General features: G+C 49.9%; 1 protein-coding gene across 3 annotated transcripts in view; it reads left to right on the top strand.

Moving 5' to 3' along the window:
* LOC126540672 (uncharacterized) overlaps positions 1–15926 on the top strand; it is a 163909-nt gene that overhangs the window by 123502 nt on the left and 24481 nt on the right. For all 3 annotated transcript variants that reach the window (XM_050187508.2, XM_055076224.2, XM_050187507.2), the window contains exons 2-3: positions 12661–12865; positions 14159–14340. In XM_050187508.2, the coding sequence (XP_050043465.1) occupies positions 12661–12865; positions 14159–14340 (387 nt within the window). The remainder of the gene's footprint in view (positions 1–12660; positions 12866–14158; positions 14341–15926) is intronic.

The raw sequence follows: 15926 nt of genomic DNA, 5'->3' as shown, positions 1-15926 counted from the left end.
GGTGTTTTCGAGACATGTTTTCACCTTTCACAAATGCTACTTTATGTAAAAGCGCTGCAAGTTTCGTGTGTTTCGGGTAACGTGTGTGAATCGAATAGTGTCCTCATTCGATTCGGTCATCGAATCGAATAGTCGCTATTCGTGAATGCAAATATTTTTCGAGTATATTTCAAACATTTTTAAACTGCAATTTCGCCCAAATAAACCTAAAATTGGAGCCAGAATTCGGTAAATTTCCAGCCTCGCGGGCACAGTATAGACATAAAACAAGAGAACTTGCGTAGCGAAACAGGCTACGTCACTTCGGTAGCCATCTTGAAGCAATCATTCACTCTGTCTGACGAGCCCTGTGCATTCGAAGGAACAACGTGTTTGCTCCTAATGCTCCATTGGTGCTATTAATAAACAACGCTTCATAACGTACTATCTAATGACAGAAACGTGGTAACCTTAAGAATACTGGAATGTGAACGTTGTTTTATATTATTTGCGATAACGGTTATTCATTATTCGAAAGCTGTTTGAAAAGTATTCGATAATCAATGCGTATTCGATTTGGTCTAAAAAAATTTACTGGCTCCCCCGTAATCGCGAGCAGATGTAAGCGTTAAATGGCTGCCGGAAAAAGCAGATTTGTCGGAGATGATGCTAGCCCCAATCTTAAAATGGATGTAGTGCACGTTCGCAACGGCACACCACGACCACGTCACACCGCACCACGTCGTACTGGGCACCGGTCCATGTGGACGCAATACTTTCCTGTCACATACAGAACCTCAATGCAAGTATCGTCTCGGTCAAACGGCCAAGCCGGACCGGACGCTGCCGGCTTGGTCGCTGCCAGACACTGCCGGGCGCGCCGCGGAACTCGCGGACCGCTGGCGTTCAAAGAGAAACTCAGCACCAAAAGATGACAATCAAGTATGTAGTGCCCTGTATCTGCCTTTTGAACGTTGCTATTGGAAATGACAAATTTCCAAGTATCGCTCTGGAGTTCTACAGAAAAGTGGCCGTTGAAACCAGAAAGCTGCTGCACTAAAGCCAAGCAGTGAGAGGATGTCATACCTGTTACTTAAACGGAACGACCTGGGTGTATACAGAGAAGTTTCTCTGCAGTCAATTTTTGAAATTCGTTTCTTATTAACTGACGCGACCGGAGCACCTTTCACCCTCAGATGACGCTAGTGGTTGATGTCCTAAATTCCTGCCCATGTATTGTTATGACAAGTTCACGGAGGTGCACGGGTAGGAGGGCTGTCATAATTGCAGGCAATAAGGAACCAAACGTCTACAGCGTGGGCTCGTCGTTCTACCGGGGGTTGATGGCCCATTCCTCGCGCACAGTCGTCCGGGTGGGTTGCATGGTGCCTACCACGTCCTCTACCCGTGTCTACCAGCGCGGAGAGCACCGATCGTTCGGTCTGCGTTTAAAGTCTTGCTCCGTGGCAGAGACGAAACGGCGCCGACTTTCGTGGCCTATGCCGTCGCTTCGATGTAGTATACGTAATAAAGAACAACAACAAACTCCCTTCTTCCGCGGCGGTCCTGAGACGACTGCGGTCCGCGTTGCTGATAGTTGCGTGCAGTGAAGTATCAAACGGTCGTTCACGCTTAATAGGGGCTGCCGTGCGACATCATTACTGCGCGTAATATACCGCCGCGCCTTGCGGTTCGAGAGCGTTCAGCACGTACAGCGATGGCCTGGCCGGAAGCTGCCGCCTTAAACTAAGGCGACCAGCCTCTTAACGTTTACGAAGAGAGGTCGCAAAAGACATCCTCGTTTCACCGTCTAGAATAACCCGATAAATTTCGCGGGTAACTAAGAGAATGCATGTTGTAACAACCTGTAACTATATAGGACCCTCGAGCATGGCGCCAATTTCGCTAAGCAGTTGATTAAGGCGTTGTTTGATAAACAAATCTTACACTGAAACTCACGCGAAAGCTATGCATGGGTCACATCGACGCATGTGGCGTGCTTCTTATATTTCAACAGGTTAATAACATGTACCTAGAGTTGTCTACTGGACAAAACTTGCTTTATTTTTCTTTTGAAACTCGGCTGTCAAAAAAAAAAAAAAAAGAAAAACGCGCGACCGGAAGTATTACGGGGACACCCAATGGGGATTAGAAAATGCGAATAAGAAACTTCTTGGGCTTCGCTGAACGTGTATATTATCTATCGGTGTCGCCAGTATAGTTCGTGGACTTGCTGCACGGAAGTATGGGGAGCTGGAGACGCAATACATGTGGACTATAGGGGCATAGGTGGAACTTGATAGCCGCGCCGTTGCTGGCTGCGGCCGATGGTATATACTCTCTCACCCGGCTCGGTTTTCCTTTGTGCGCCGACGCCGAGGGCGAAAGCTATATGCGGCCGGAATGAGAAGGGGGCTGCTGGTATCGTGCGCTACGCAGGCGCCTCCCTTTTGTTCTTGAGGATGATATAGAGCGATTGAGCCGGAGGGACACGTACGGTGGGAGAGCAGCGACGCGATCGTACGGAGACGTGGGAGAATGTCGGCACACATCGTACGCCCGAAGGAGGAGAACCGTCCGATGAACCTTCGCGGTGAAGAGCGCCGCACGTAATGGCGCCACACGGTGTATTCCTCCATGCCGGCGGGCAAAGTACTTGTCGTTTCCGTTGGTCCCAATGTCTTTCCTTCTGTCTTGAGGCCTGTCAGCTTTCCGCTCCCTTTGCTATTCTTTCTTTCTTTTTTCTTTTTTGTCGCTTGTGTTCGTATTGCGGAAGAACAGGTGTTCTTCCTCTCTAGAGTAAGCAGCGTAAGTTGGGCGAGTTTGTACATGATCGTGAATACAAAAAAACAAAAAAGAATGAGCACGAAATAGTGCGAATACTTTTTTTGCTCTCTAATATACGAATTCGTGTTATACGATTTTCTCGTGTTGCTTGTGTTCGAGGGCGTAGTGAGTTAGAAAAAGGCTTGACGAGTTGTTTAAATGGGGAGACATCCGCCGCCTCGCCTCGCTGGCCAGGGCCATGGCACCATGTGACGGTGACGTCACGACTTCTTCGGGAGGCACGACGCTGTCAAGGTTACTCTGGAGACAAATGATTGTTTGTTCACTCGTTAAAAAAAAGTTCTTCAAGGCTAGGGAGAGGGGACCAGCTGCCGAGCCTTCGCAAGTGCTAGTTCTAAGGTCCCTATAGACATTACAGCGATCTCATATTGCTTGCAGAGAGATCGAGACGAGGTTTGCCGTAGACAACGTCACAGTGATCCCCGCTCCCCCACCCCTTCCCGAAACTTTCAGGATAAGTATCCCGTTCGAACCCATTCCTTTACGGGAAGTGTTCTCTGCCGTCAACTCGCCAGCCAAGCTTTCACAGATTACACGCCACACGTCGGACAACTCGCGCACGGGCTTCACAAATGTTCGACGGAGACTGCAGTACCGGTTGTTTCGAGCACGCCAGAACAAAGGCCAGCGCGACTCGCGGATCTCTACGTTGTCACTTCCGCGTCGTGTGTTGTTGATCCCCCAGCCGGTCATCTCCTTTTCTCAAGCTGCGACGTACACCAGGGTAGGTGCGCGGCACGCGATGGGCGCGCTCTTGCTGCTGCTTAACTTGCCAACGGAAGCGATATATATCGACACGGCAGTCGACGCCGTATGCGGCGCGAAAAACACACAACTTCCTTGTCGTCGATGGCGAAGGGACGCGGGGAGTGAGGGGGGGCGGAGGAGGAGGAGGATTGAGAATGAACCAGCGAGACGGACAGGAGTTGGAAATCGCGAGGAAGTTGTCGGTTCGTTGCTTGTCAGCGCGACAGCCGGTGCGCGTTTGCCCGTTTTCGAGAGCGGAGATGTTCGGCCCTACACCTCCCCTCAAGTTGTCGAGAGCGATGCCACGCGCTTCGAGCTGAACGCTCTGGTTGGGGGTAGAGCGAGCGACACGCGCACTGCACGGTTCCGCGTCTCAATCGACAGCGGCGACAAACTTCGGCGGCACGGGTCTAGCATTAGCGCGGCGAAAGAAGCATCTCGTTTTTGCCGGTGGCAGCAACGTGGCGCTCGATGTACGGGGTGGGGGGCGGTAAGAGGGGGGCAGGTCGAAGCCAGTCCGCTGAGGAAGTGTCTGTCGGCGACCCGGTCTTCTTGTCTCTCCACGCAACTCGCCTCCTGTCTGTCTTGTAGCTCTTTCGCGAAAGTGAAGGGAAAACAAGCCTAGAAAATGGCTCATAGGAGTCAAGGGGGGACTGCTCAGGAAGCAACATCTGCTCTCGTCGAACCCGGGGCGAGGAGTGCGCGGAAAAAGAAAAATGGTTTCTTTTAGCTGCTTGCTCAGGTCTCGAAATGACGGGAGCAGTAGGACCGATTACTTTTTGTCCGCTATTACGCGGAGAATGTATTTACATACGCTTCCTGCAGTGTAGTCATCGCGAATCGATTACTTATTATGCGTGTTCTACAAAGTTTGCTGCGCCTTTCTTTCGTAGTGTAGTTCTCTTTGACGAGGCGAACAATAAAATGTATTCTATTAGGTTTCATTTTCTCTTTTTCTTTTCTTTAATGCTATGTATACCAAACAACGAAGAGTTATCTGGCGATCAACCACGCTAAATGTTGTTTCGGCTACGCTATCATGGCGCGCTAATATTTTGTACACTGTATATAGTTTCGAACGCGCATAGCCGACGAGTCGTCAGCCTCGCGCGCCCCATCGGGCCTGTCCGTCATACTTGCTATCTCGCTCGGAGAAGTGTCATCTAAGGAGCACATTGGGAACAGTATGTTGTCGGTTAAATTGTCTCTTTCGTAGACAAAATGAGGCAGAGAAATGGTGGAGCGTAGCGCTGACGCCTTTATTAGAAAACTCTCAACCGCTTTCGGCATCACCACATCTGTCTGATCGCAAACAATTGACAGTTGCTTTAGCTTAAGCTAAAAGGGATGAAGGCGAGAAAGCCTGCGTGCTCACGAGATATTCATAGCATTACTTGACATTTTCATTCGAATGCGTTGTTACTTCCTGTTGCTTTTCTCCTACCAAAGGTAGTAGGTTCGAGTCCTCTAATTAACTTTATTTCAGTTAACTGTGAAAGGCCTTCATTAACTTCACCTTAATTAACACCAAAGGTAGTGAGTTCGACACTCGACATTCACGATGTCAACTGGAACTCGTCCTGTCTGCTTCTAGTCTGTGTCCGTGTCACTTCGCGCTACAATCCGAGATCATGTCAACTGGAATCCAACTTGGACATATGGCCGGTGCGCCCACATCTCCAAGTGAGTTTGACGCCCACCAAAGGTCGGGGGTTCGAGTGCCTTAATTACCTCTACGTCAAATAAATGTGCTTTATTAACACAAGTCCTGCTGACGCTTATCTTCGCCTCGGCTTCACGCTTTCTTATGCACAAATTGATGGCCTAATTTGCCCTAATTAATACCAAAGGTCCCGGGTTCGACTCCCAACAAAGGTCGAGGGTTCGACCCCTTATGAATTTTGGTGCCGTAACGCCGTACATCGGATTTTTCGTCCCATGAGGCGTCTAAGGTTTTTCCGTAATGTAAGATAGCTCCCGTTCACCCAGTCGTGTATTTTAGTGGCTTGCATTTGTTTCAGCGCGCCAGCCACAGGTAGCTGTACAGTGCGGCCAACATAATCGAACGACCGAGCTACCGACCGCGGCGCGGTAGCTGCCTGCCTCGAAGGCTTTATCGAAGGTCCCCCAAGTGCCACCCTGCGGCGTGAGTCACCACCTGCGTCGTCGTCGGGGCGCTGACACGCAAGTCACCCCCCCCCCCCCCCCCCCCCCGTCCCTCCGTGAGTCACTCTCCGACGACCTTGCCCTCCCTACCTCGGTGTCGCGATCGAAGCCCTCTCGAGGCTGTCGCCTTTAGTTCGACCCGCCCGCCGAAGCCACGTATGCTTCTTGGCGTGTACAGCTAACCCGAGGCCTGCGGCTCGGAGCAAACGGCGTGCCCCGTTCATTGTTCGAGCTCTCTCCGCCTCCCTCGTCGTTCCGTTCGTGGTGTACCACGGCTCACTGCGCTCGAAAAGTGCTTTCACGAGACACGCGAGCAGCAACGGAACGCTATAGTTCTTTGCATATGCGTCTGCGTTCCTCTGGTGCTGTTGCGTTCTATTGGCTCCTTTTTGCTCTTGCCTCGTCAGTCTCACGCCCGTGTTCGACGTCTATTCGCGGGCTGTTCCGAGTACTATAAGGCTTGTTGACCTCCAGGAAGGGAGGAATGCGCCCTGTAGCCCCCTCCCCCCCCCCTTATTTTTTTCTGTGTCTCTCTCTTTACGAGCTCGTTGTCATTGCTTACATGGAAGACATTGCCTCGGTTGCTTTCTCTGTCGACGCGACGGGTATTACGCGAGGCCTTGAAAGCCGAGCGAAACGGGCCGCCACATAGTGTTTGGATGAAAGTGGAGCTAGCCCGGCTTCACCCGCGGCGTTGTTTCCCTTCGCAACCGTCGTCCGCGCTCGTTTCCGAGAAAATTGCGCGTTTTCAACGTTCTTTTTCTTGATTGTTTTCTTTTCGTCACGCGAGGAAGTTACGAAACACATTCCTCGGTGAAAGAAAGGCGAAGAACATTTGCGGCGGTATATATACTCGGAAAAGGACAAAACTGTTAACGACGTAAGACAAGTCTCGCGCGGCCACCGTCGAGCACGTGTGCTGCAAGAGTAAACGAACGAGCAGAATGAGAGAGAGAGAGAGAGAGAGAGAGAGAGAGAGAGAGAGAGAGAGAGAGAGAGAGAGGTGATAAACTTGAACTTTGAATGCTGTCATTCAGTGTACGAAGCAAGAACAGTAACGGGAACCGCGGTGGCTACGAAATAGCCAAGAAAGTTGGCGGTACGACAGCCGCCATTGTTGGTCAGTGGCATCGTATGCGCGTATTGCGCCAGGGTGTTCTTTCGGCTCCCACCTGCGAGCAGTTGTGTTTTTCGTGCGCTCTGATTTCTATTTTCTGTATCGTTTCTACGATTAATCCTCCCTATAAATTCTTTGGTTTCTTTGTCTGCTTTCTTCATGTCGTTGTATAACTTTCGTTGCACGTCCTACAAAGTGTTCGATGTGAACAGCGTTTCCTGCTGAAACCTAGAATGCAATGAGCATAAATAGGCAGACGTATACCGCACGCCCGGTTTAGCCTCCGCCCGGGGGGAGGGGAGGGGGCATTTACCACTCGCCACTAAACATAGCAACGCACGCATGGAAGAGCCGAGGAATTTGCCCTAAGGCGCGTGCAGCGCAATTGCCCTAGCGTATATACGCCACGTCATCTCAATGGAGCGGCCGCCTAGTTAACTCGCTAAATAACTGACATCCGTTTTCGACTGTTTATAATGAGCGCATGAAGACTGTGGGTTCATACGCCCTCACTCAGCGTTATTCTGCTACTACAGTACGGCTTAACTTGCTCTCTGGTGTGAACGCTGTGACATCGAAACTGATATAGGAGCACGTACGTGATATACTGCTCAAACCCCATTGTAGTATCTTTCCTTCCCTCTCTTTTTTTATTCGATTCTGACAAAAACTACGCAAGCGTTTCCAGCTGGGATGCTGAGCCGTCGCGGTCACTTGCACCATCGGCGGTTCAGTCCTCAATTGATCGGTAAAAAGCCCGACCGTAAATCCTGTAGCGCTACCGTTACAGCAGACAAACTTGAAGGGGGGGGGGGGGGAAGTAACGATAGGCGAAATCTGAAGCTTCGTCGTAATTGTTTAATAAGCCATAGATCGGGAATTGCCCGGTCATCTACCAGTCCGCGGCGGTTGCTTCAATATTTGTTACCACTACGCGTATAAGTTACGGGAGGGCGCGGGTGGCCCACCAAGCGGGCGCAACCCAAGCCTCGGCCGACTATGTGTAGCCCCGTGTTCGTTGTCCCCTGGAGAGGGAGAGATCAATACACAGTGGTGGCCCGGTCGGCTCGAGCCATTAGTATCTCGCTTTCATGCCAATGACTTCCTATTCTCTTCCTATTCTCTGTCCATCCATCTACTCGGGACGGACGCGCCGGCAGTGTGAGCGCTTGCGTGCGCTGGTTGCTCCTTCTCGCTGCTTCACTAAAGCATGCGCCCCCTCCCCTCCCTATTCGCAGCGGGGGCCCGTTGTACGGGCGTCTCTGATCTCGCCTCCCGCGCCGCCAGCCTGCACAGCAAACTGCCCCGAGCACGTCCTTCAATCCCGGTGGCGGGAAAGGGAGTGAGGGGGAGATAAGAAGTGGGAGGGGAGCGTGATGGATCGCAGCTCGGCTGCGGCGCAGAACCCCCCTCGTCCCTTATCCTTCGGCGCTATGTATATATGTGTATGCGCTGCTTTTGAGCCCCTTTTGTGTTTCCCCGCCGTCGTTCGTTCCTCCAAAGCGCGCTTTAACTGTCACCGGCTGCTCATCCTTTCCGGCTCGATCGCCCTCCGCGCTTGATTGTTTTTGCGTGCGCCGCTCGTCCTTTCTTTCGTTCTTTCTTTTTTCCCGTGACCTAAGCTTGTCTTCCTGGCCTTATCATCGCTGTCGCCGCGGCGCAGCCTTTTCTTGCGCGATTATGATGCCGGTGAAGGAGATGGGTTATTGCATACTCAGGGCTTTCTTCTACCAGTTTGGCCCTTTGTTCCTTTCCTTTTTTTTTCAGCATTTTGTATGTTTGTACCACAGGGCACAGCCTCTTCGTCTCAATTCATTGGTGTGCAGAGCTATGAAAGAAGCGCCATTTTATTTTCGTTTTTGTTTGTGTTCTAGAAGGGTCGATTATTCCAATGCTTTTTCTGCGCGTGTCCATGACGTAACTTCTTTCTCGACACGTTCTGCTTTACTCAGCACCTTAGGAGTCGGTACGTTTTCGCTCTGCTCCTGTTACTGTCTCTCGTCTGTATGACAAGCGTGTAGTGTGGCGAAGAACGCTTTGAGTCGGGGTAGTGCGTGCTCGCGTGGCGAAAGCTCTGAAAACGTTCCGAGAAGTTCTGGATGATGCGGCGCTTCTGCAATTTCTTTAACAAATTATTTTAAGGGATGCATCGCGTTTATATAACTGCCCTTTTCTCTTTGTGCTTTGATTATTTCTTATCCGAGCCAGCACTGCCTCCACGTTCGTATCGCCAGCCGTTTATGTTACAAGTATTCGACGTCGCCTTATGGTTACCTTGATTGCTTTGCCCCCGATCTCCTCTCCCAAACAAACAGACACGCGCACACGCACAAAGGCGCCCGTCACAAAAGGTCGCCAGTCTTACACTTCGACACACAGATCAGCCATACGTGGAACTCGTCGCGTTATTCTTGCTGCCAACATGACTATCCGTACAGTATTCCTTGTTTACTCCATCGGCGCTCGGTGCCCTCTGAATCGACTCTCATCTCCGTCGAAACGGTTTTCGTGCGGGCCACATCAGCCAGCAGCAGCTTTTATCGTCCACGAAAATAAAGATCACGGGAGAAAGAGGCAGAAAGAAAATAAATATTCTCGGATACCAACGAGCGTGCAGGCACGCATGGGCAATAAGTGGTGCGTATATAGGAAAGCGGCATGCATCGAGAGAGATGTGTATAAACATCCATTTCGGAGCTCGATCGCCAGCCTCAGAACGCCAATGCCTGCAGTCCTACGAAAGAGATGGGACTGCTCGTGAGGAGGAGACAAATAAAGAGGGGAGGAAGGGGTGCACGACGGTAAACAGGGCTCTTAAACCGATAGGGGCGCAAACGATGGCGCTCGGGCCGAAATCGGAGAGAGCTTAAGCCGGCCACATCCCGGCGGCGGCGGCTCACAAAACAAGAAGCGAATAGCGAAACTACGGCAGCCCTCCCTGTTGGGAGTTCGCTCTGGCTACCTCCCCTCCCCCCATTTTCCCACTCCACTTCTCCTCTGCGTTCTCCGGCCTCCTTTCCCGTGATAAACGTCGTCGTTGGCCCCGCCCCTGTTTGTGCGGTGTCTCGCGTTCGCGCGCACCACTTGCGCTGATGCTGCTGCGAGCGCACGTCGCTGACGTTGCTTCTTCTGCATCTCGTTCTGCGCTAGCCTCTTCGCCCCATAGTGAGACTGCGTCGGGGGGAAAGTTGTGACCAAGGAGCGGGGTGCGGAACGATGGGGCGGGGAGCGTAGGAAGGGTTGGCTGGCGATGCTTCGTGCTGGACAATAGTGCGATGTGTATACCAGGGCCGGGACACGTAGAGCGCTGCGCAGGAGGAGGAATGCGCTGCGATGGGCAGCACATATATGGTAGCCTCTGCGCGGACCTAAACCACTTATAGTTGAGGCTGAAGGTGCAGAACATTTTGCTCTCCCGTCAGCTTAACACTAAGCGAAATGGCTGTCGCGTGCAATTTCTCTCCCATTCGGTGTGAGCTCCTTGTGCCCTCTCTTATAGCGTCTAATATCATGGATGTGATTATTCCTACTACGAGAGAAATTGTTCATCGTATCCACTTCAGTCTTCCCATTCTGCGAAACGGGAAGAACGCGATCCAATAGCCAGCAACACGTGTTAATTGGGTGTTAATTGGGCAAATGTCCTCGGGCGCGGTAGGTGATTGACCGCTAGCGTGATTTTACTGGAGACGCTTCAAATTTCCCCGGTGAAGCACTGTAATAACAATTAACGTCTGTTGTAATAGACGCCCTTCGCTCAGTACCCTTCCTGTCACATACCACACACTCGGAGAGAGAGAGAGAGGAGTCCGGAATCAAAGTCGGATTGGAAGCATATCCTCAATACGCTTCCTTCTGATTTGCATTACGCACTGTAAGTGCACGCTACTCACCGAGGAATGCGCATGCGGTCGCGTAAACGTTACTCTTTCGATTCGCGATGCGGAGAACGAGGTTTTCGTTGATATTTTATCATTTCTTTCTTTAAGCATGCATGCTGTTGAACATTTAAGCATGACTAGTTTCGATGCTCGTTGTGCCTTCTTTTTTTTATTTTTTGTAACCACTCGCCGGCGAGCTGTTGTTGCAATCGCCTCATACTTCGCGAAATTACATTGACCGGAGAGATGAAAAAGGAAGAAATACGATTAGAATGCCATAACGCGGCCGTAAATCTCGGGAAAGCGAAACGGAGCGCACGGAAATATAATGACGAGGCGTGAGAGAAGCCATGAAACCCGGGTCGGAAGACGAGCGAACCGCAGCGCCTAAACGCGACTGGGCTCGCTGCAGCAACGGCCGTCGATCGTCGCGATGAAGTGCAGCACATGCTGGCTGCAGACTCGAGCGTTGCTCGTGAAACCCGGCAAGCATAAGCGCCTTGGAAAACGCAACGCGTAATGAGCAAAGGAGCCGGCGAGAAAGTGGCCGCACGCGAGGCGTGAAGCGATAGATGAGCGCGCTGCGGGCACAGATGCCGCGAGGTACGAGACCGAGCGGAAGGGATGGCGGCGGCGGGAGAGCAGGAGCAGCAGCCGTAGTGAAATAGCGAGACTGGGGTAGCGCTCGCTGCGCAGGCCGGCAGGAGAAACGAGCTCGGATGGAGAGGAAGAGGAAATAGAAAGGGAAGAAAAAGAAGGATTGAGAAAGAAGGAAGACTAGGAAGGAGAAGGGTAAGTCACGTGACGTCTCGCATGCGGTTGCTATGGCGACGCTTCCCCGGCGATCAGTGAACTCGCCAGAGGTCACGGCTAGTGGGAGCCGCCCGCCAATGCCACTGCTCCCTCCTCCCGCTGCTCCGCTTGTTTCCATGGCAACCGCTTCGGGCCATGGTCACGTGGCAATCCCGGCTGTTACCCCTTCGTCTCTTTTTTTTTTCTCACTAAGCTTTGCCCGTGTTGTGTAGCACGCATGCGCGGGTACCGGCAGCCGGCGTGGTCGTGCGTGTGTGCAATCCACAAAACACGTTTGGCACTTCGACGCCGGGATACTTTCTTGCAATAGATTTGGCTTTGCGCCTAACGACTCTCTCATTTTGCGGTATTGGATCTGCAAACGTATAGCACAGCTGTCATGAAACTAGAACGCTAGACAGGTGTGTTCAGCTCGCGTTTATATTTACGCATTTTTCTTGCAGGGTGGCGGATATATTTAGATGGTCCTGTTGGGTCCGCCTATTGACCTTGGAAATGTGTGGAAATGAAACGGAGCACTTGCCTGACGTGTACATTCCCCATTCACTTTTTGAGCACTAAAGCTCTCGCACCTGACTGCATGATGTGCATTAACGATGATGTTGTAGCAGCGCATTGAATGTTCAGATACACATAGTGTAGCAAATGGGTAAAAGAGAAAAAAAGATGTATTTTTAGTTAGTCATCACTTGCAATGACATAGACTGCAATATACCTCTGGTGCTATATATAGTATTAGGAAGCAGTTTTGCATACATGGAGTCAAATTCTGTGTCTCTTCTTGGGGCATTTTAACGTGACTATTTTTTCCCCTCTTCTTGTTGTCAAAACACTAGTGTTGCCAAGTCAAAATGCGAAGCAGATCATGTTGAGCATACATGCCTGATTTCTATACTATTTGCTCTCGAAGAAATTTCTTGCCGCCATCTCTTTGTGTCTACCTTGTCCACCTGAGACTGTGCAAGTGCCAAGGCTGAAATAAAATAAATTATAAATGCTGTTTGTTCACAGTGGAATCTTTGGCAACTTGAATATTGATGTCTTTTGGCCACTGTGCACCAGTTATGATGCCATGTCCACTCACTGGGCATGTACTTGTTCTCGTTACAGTCGTGCTGGTGACGGGAGCCACGGGCTATGTGGGCTCGCACATTGTGAAGCTGCTGTTAGAGGATGGCGAGCTACGTGTCCGGGCCACGGTGCGCAACCTCGAGCAGGAGGATAAGACCAAGTTCCTGCGTGAGCTGGTGCCTGATGCCAAGCACCCTATCGAGCTGGTGCAGGCAGACCTTCTCAAGGAGGACACCTGGAAAGAGTTGAGTACATGCTGCTGCCTCTCCATAGTCTGCTGGGCTGTGCATGCACTTGTCTCTCATTGCTCTCCAAAAGTATAGTTTGACCTCTATATAACAAATTATCACATATAACAAAGTAAACCTAAAATATTTCTTGCCACTATCAGCTTGCACCAAGATTTAAAGATATGCAAATGCCGCATAGCTGGACAGAACCAAGGTAATGTTGTTTGCCATCGCATGGGGATGCTCAGATATTTTTTTGCATTCTGCCTAATTACATAATTAATCTTAATCAATTAATGAAATTCTCAAATATTATAATTGGATGAAAAGTGTCAGTGAGAAAATTGTAGAGCAACATAAAAAATCCCTGATACAGCTTTCTGTTGCTCAATACGGGCTCCATAAAGCTGTTTTTCCGGGGCATGAAAGAAGCCTGCGATACATGCAAAATTGCCACGTGACTTGCTGCTCGAGGCCTTTTGCACGTGTTCATGGCTTCTTTCACGCTCGGAAAAACACTTTTATGTCGCACATATTCAGCAACAGAAAGCTGTATCGGGTGTTTTTCATGTTGCTCTAAAATTTTACCTTACCTTTACCTTTGCTGTGTCCAGCTACATGGCATTTGCATATTTTTAGATCTTGGTGCATGGTAGTTGGAGCACCCTGTATAGTATATGCTCACAAGTGTGGGATATCGCGAAGGTATTTTAACGAGATGCTAAGTCAGGCATTGACAACATATGGACTTGGGGTGAAGGGGAAAGGGTGTCAGAAATGTTTTGCGAGGGACAAAGGACAAATAATTAGATGGGACAGACGTTTCTCTGTCAGCAGAAGTAGTATTTTTGTCCACTGTGGTGTTTCTAGTGTGCTGAATACAGTGCCACAATCGTCGCTCATAGAATACCACATTTACTCATGTAAGGCCCACCCTTGTTTAAGGCCCACTTCCCCACTTTGGAGTGGAAAGTTTGGTAACATTTTTCACCAAGCATCACACACATATTCGTGTGCTGGTTTATTCTTAGATGCACTGGCATACACACTGAGCAGGTGTGTAATTTCCCAGTCACGCAGTATCGTTACTCTTATAATGTCACAGTTTTGAGCACGTGCAATGGTTACCAGCTTGATATCGAAACTCTCTAAGGAACATTAATAGAACTTATGACTTTGGTTTCATACTGAGTATAGGTGACTAGCAGTTAATGACGAAGTTTATGCAGTTAGACTCCTTGTTTTTCCCCTGCACATGTATTGCACATTTTGCTTGTGGCCTGACCGTAGAATGTTCTTCCATGCAGTGCTGTGAAAGACTGCACATATGTAGTGCACGTGGCTGCACCCACACCGCACTCTTCGCTCTCCAAGGACAATGACCTGCTCAAGCTGGCCGTTGATGGTACCAAGGCTGTGCTGCAGGCCTGTGCTGACTCGGGCACTGTCAAGAGGGTTGTTCTCACCAGCTCCATCAGTGCTGTCTTTGGTAGGTAAACCCTGATGGAGCAGTACCGACACATTTTTTTTTCGGAATTGTAGGAACTCGACCACATGCCTTATCACACATAAAAGAATGACTCTTAGCAACTTAGCAGTAAGGCTGGATATGAGAATATTGCTAATGAAAAATAAGCGAGAGTGCTGTACATCTTTCTTCTGGCTGTGTTTGTGTATCACAGCCCCAGTGATAGCAGAAACGGAGGGATCTAACACATGACACATATCCACCTGCTGGGTATCGAAACTGAAATTGGTTTGCAGGAACAAGTATTATAGTAAATTATTTAAGGCACCTCGATGCTTTATGATAAGCTGAAAATGTCACGCCAGTGCTTTTTTAAATATCTGCTTTGTACCCAGGTCATGCCCTGCCTCTATGTACGCGAATACTGCAGTCTTTATAACAAGGGAAACAGCACTAAAGTTTGTGCTGCTTGGAGGATATATAACAAATTGTGGGCCACTCGGTTATAAGCATATCTAGGCATCCAGAGGCACCCAGTGAGATAATATAGGAATCATCATGGTAACTGGACCATTTATAATATTGTTAGAAGTAGAATTCGGAAAACTAACACAGCATTTCGCTGGGCTAGTTGATTCATATTCACTTCACTTTCACTTCACTTTTATTTCCTTAAAGACCCCTCACTGGGGATATTACATAAGGGGTGGGGTTTACAAATCACCCACACGCTTGTGAAGGAGGATACACAGAAATCTTAAACTTACACAGAGGGACGAGAGCCAAATATCCCCCACCGCACAAAGCTCTAACGAAGGAGAAAGCAATGAGTTGGCGCAGATTGCAGACAAACTCCTTCCCAAATTTATACATCCTAAACAAAATGTACCCAACACAATACAGAGACACCTGCCCATGGTGCGGGGCCACACCCACACTCTATCATGTCACATGGGAATGTAAACACAATCAATCATTCCACCAACACAATAACCCGAGTGCGGAGCAATGGGAGAGTCAGCTTACCAGCTGCTAGCTCACGGCCCGAAGGGCCTTAGTGCAGCACGCTAGTGAGGTAGCTAGGCTCAGTGGAGCCCTGGAATAGGGGCCCACCCTTGCCGGAAGAGGCTCCAAGTCACCGGCGCCAAAGAAGACGACGGAGACCTCGAGACGCTAAATCCTTGAAAGAACCAAATAAAGTTTTTCTCTCTCTCTCTCTCTTATTCTAATCAGGGGCCACATGAGTTCAATGAAGAATATTAGTATTAAGCTTATCAGCAAATGTCGATAAGCAGGCGATTTCAGCTATGTGACAGAGCAGGCCGTTCCAGTCGGTTGATTATCGGCAAAAGAAAGAGGGAGAGAAGGTTGTAGTATGGCTGCGTGGACGGGTTACTTGCAAGGAATGCCCTGTACGCAGGGAATGGCAAGGGGGTGGGGCGAGGTACGGGTGGGGTGGGAGGTACGGGTGGGGCCAACAGCTCGCATGATGAAGCGAGCTGTAATAAAACTTATGAAAGAGGATTAACGAATCAATGCGACGCCGGGATGATAGCGTGTTTAAGGTGGACTGTGCTTTTAGCAGTGATACGCTGGCGTTATAAGAA

Source organism: Dermacentor andersoni, chromosome 2 (genome assembly GCF_023375885.2).
Source record: "Dermacentor andersoni chromosome 2, qqDerAnde1_hic_scaffold, whole genome shotgun sequence".
Lineage (NCBI taxonomy): Eukaryota > Metazoa > Arthropoda > Arachnida > Ixodida > Ixodidae > Dermacentor > Dermacentor andersoni.
This window is presented reverse-complemented; position numbering and strand designations above follow the sequence as displayed.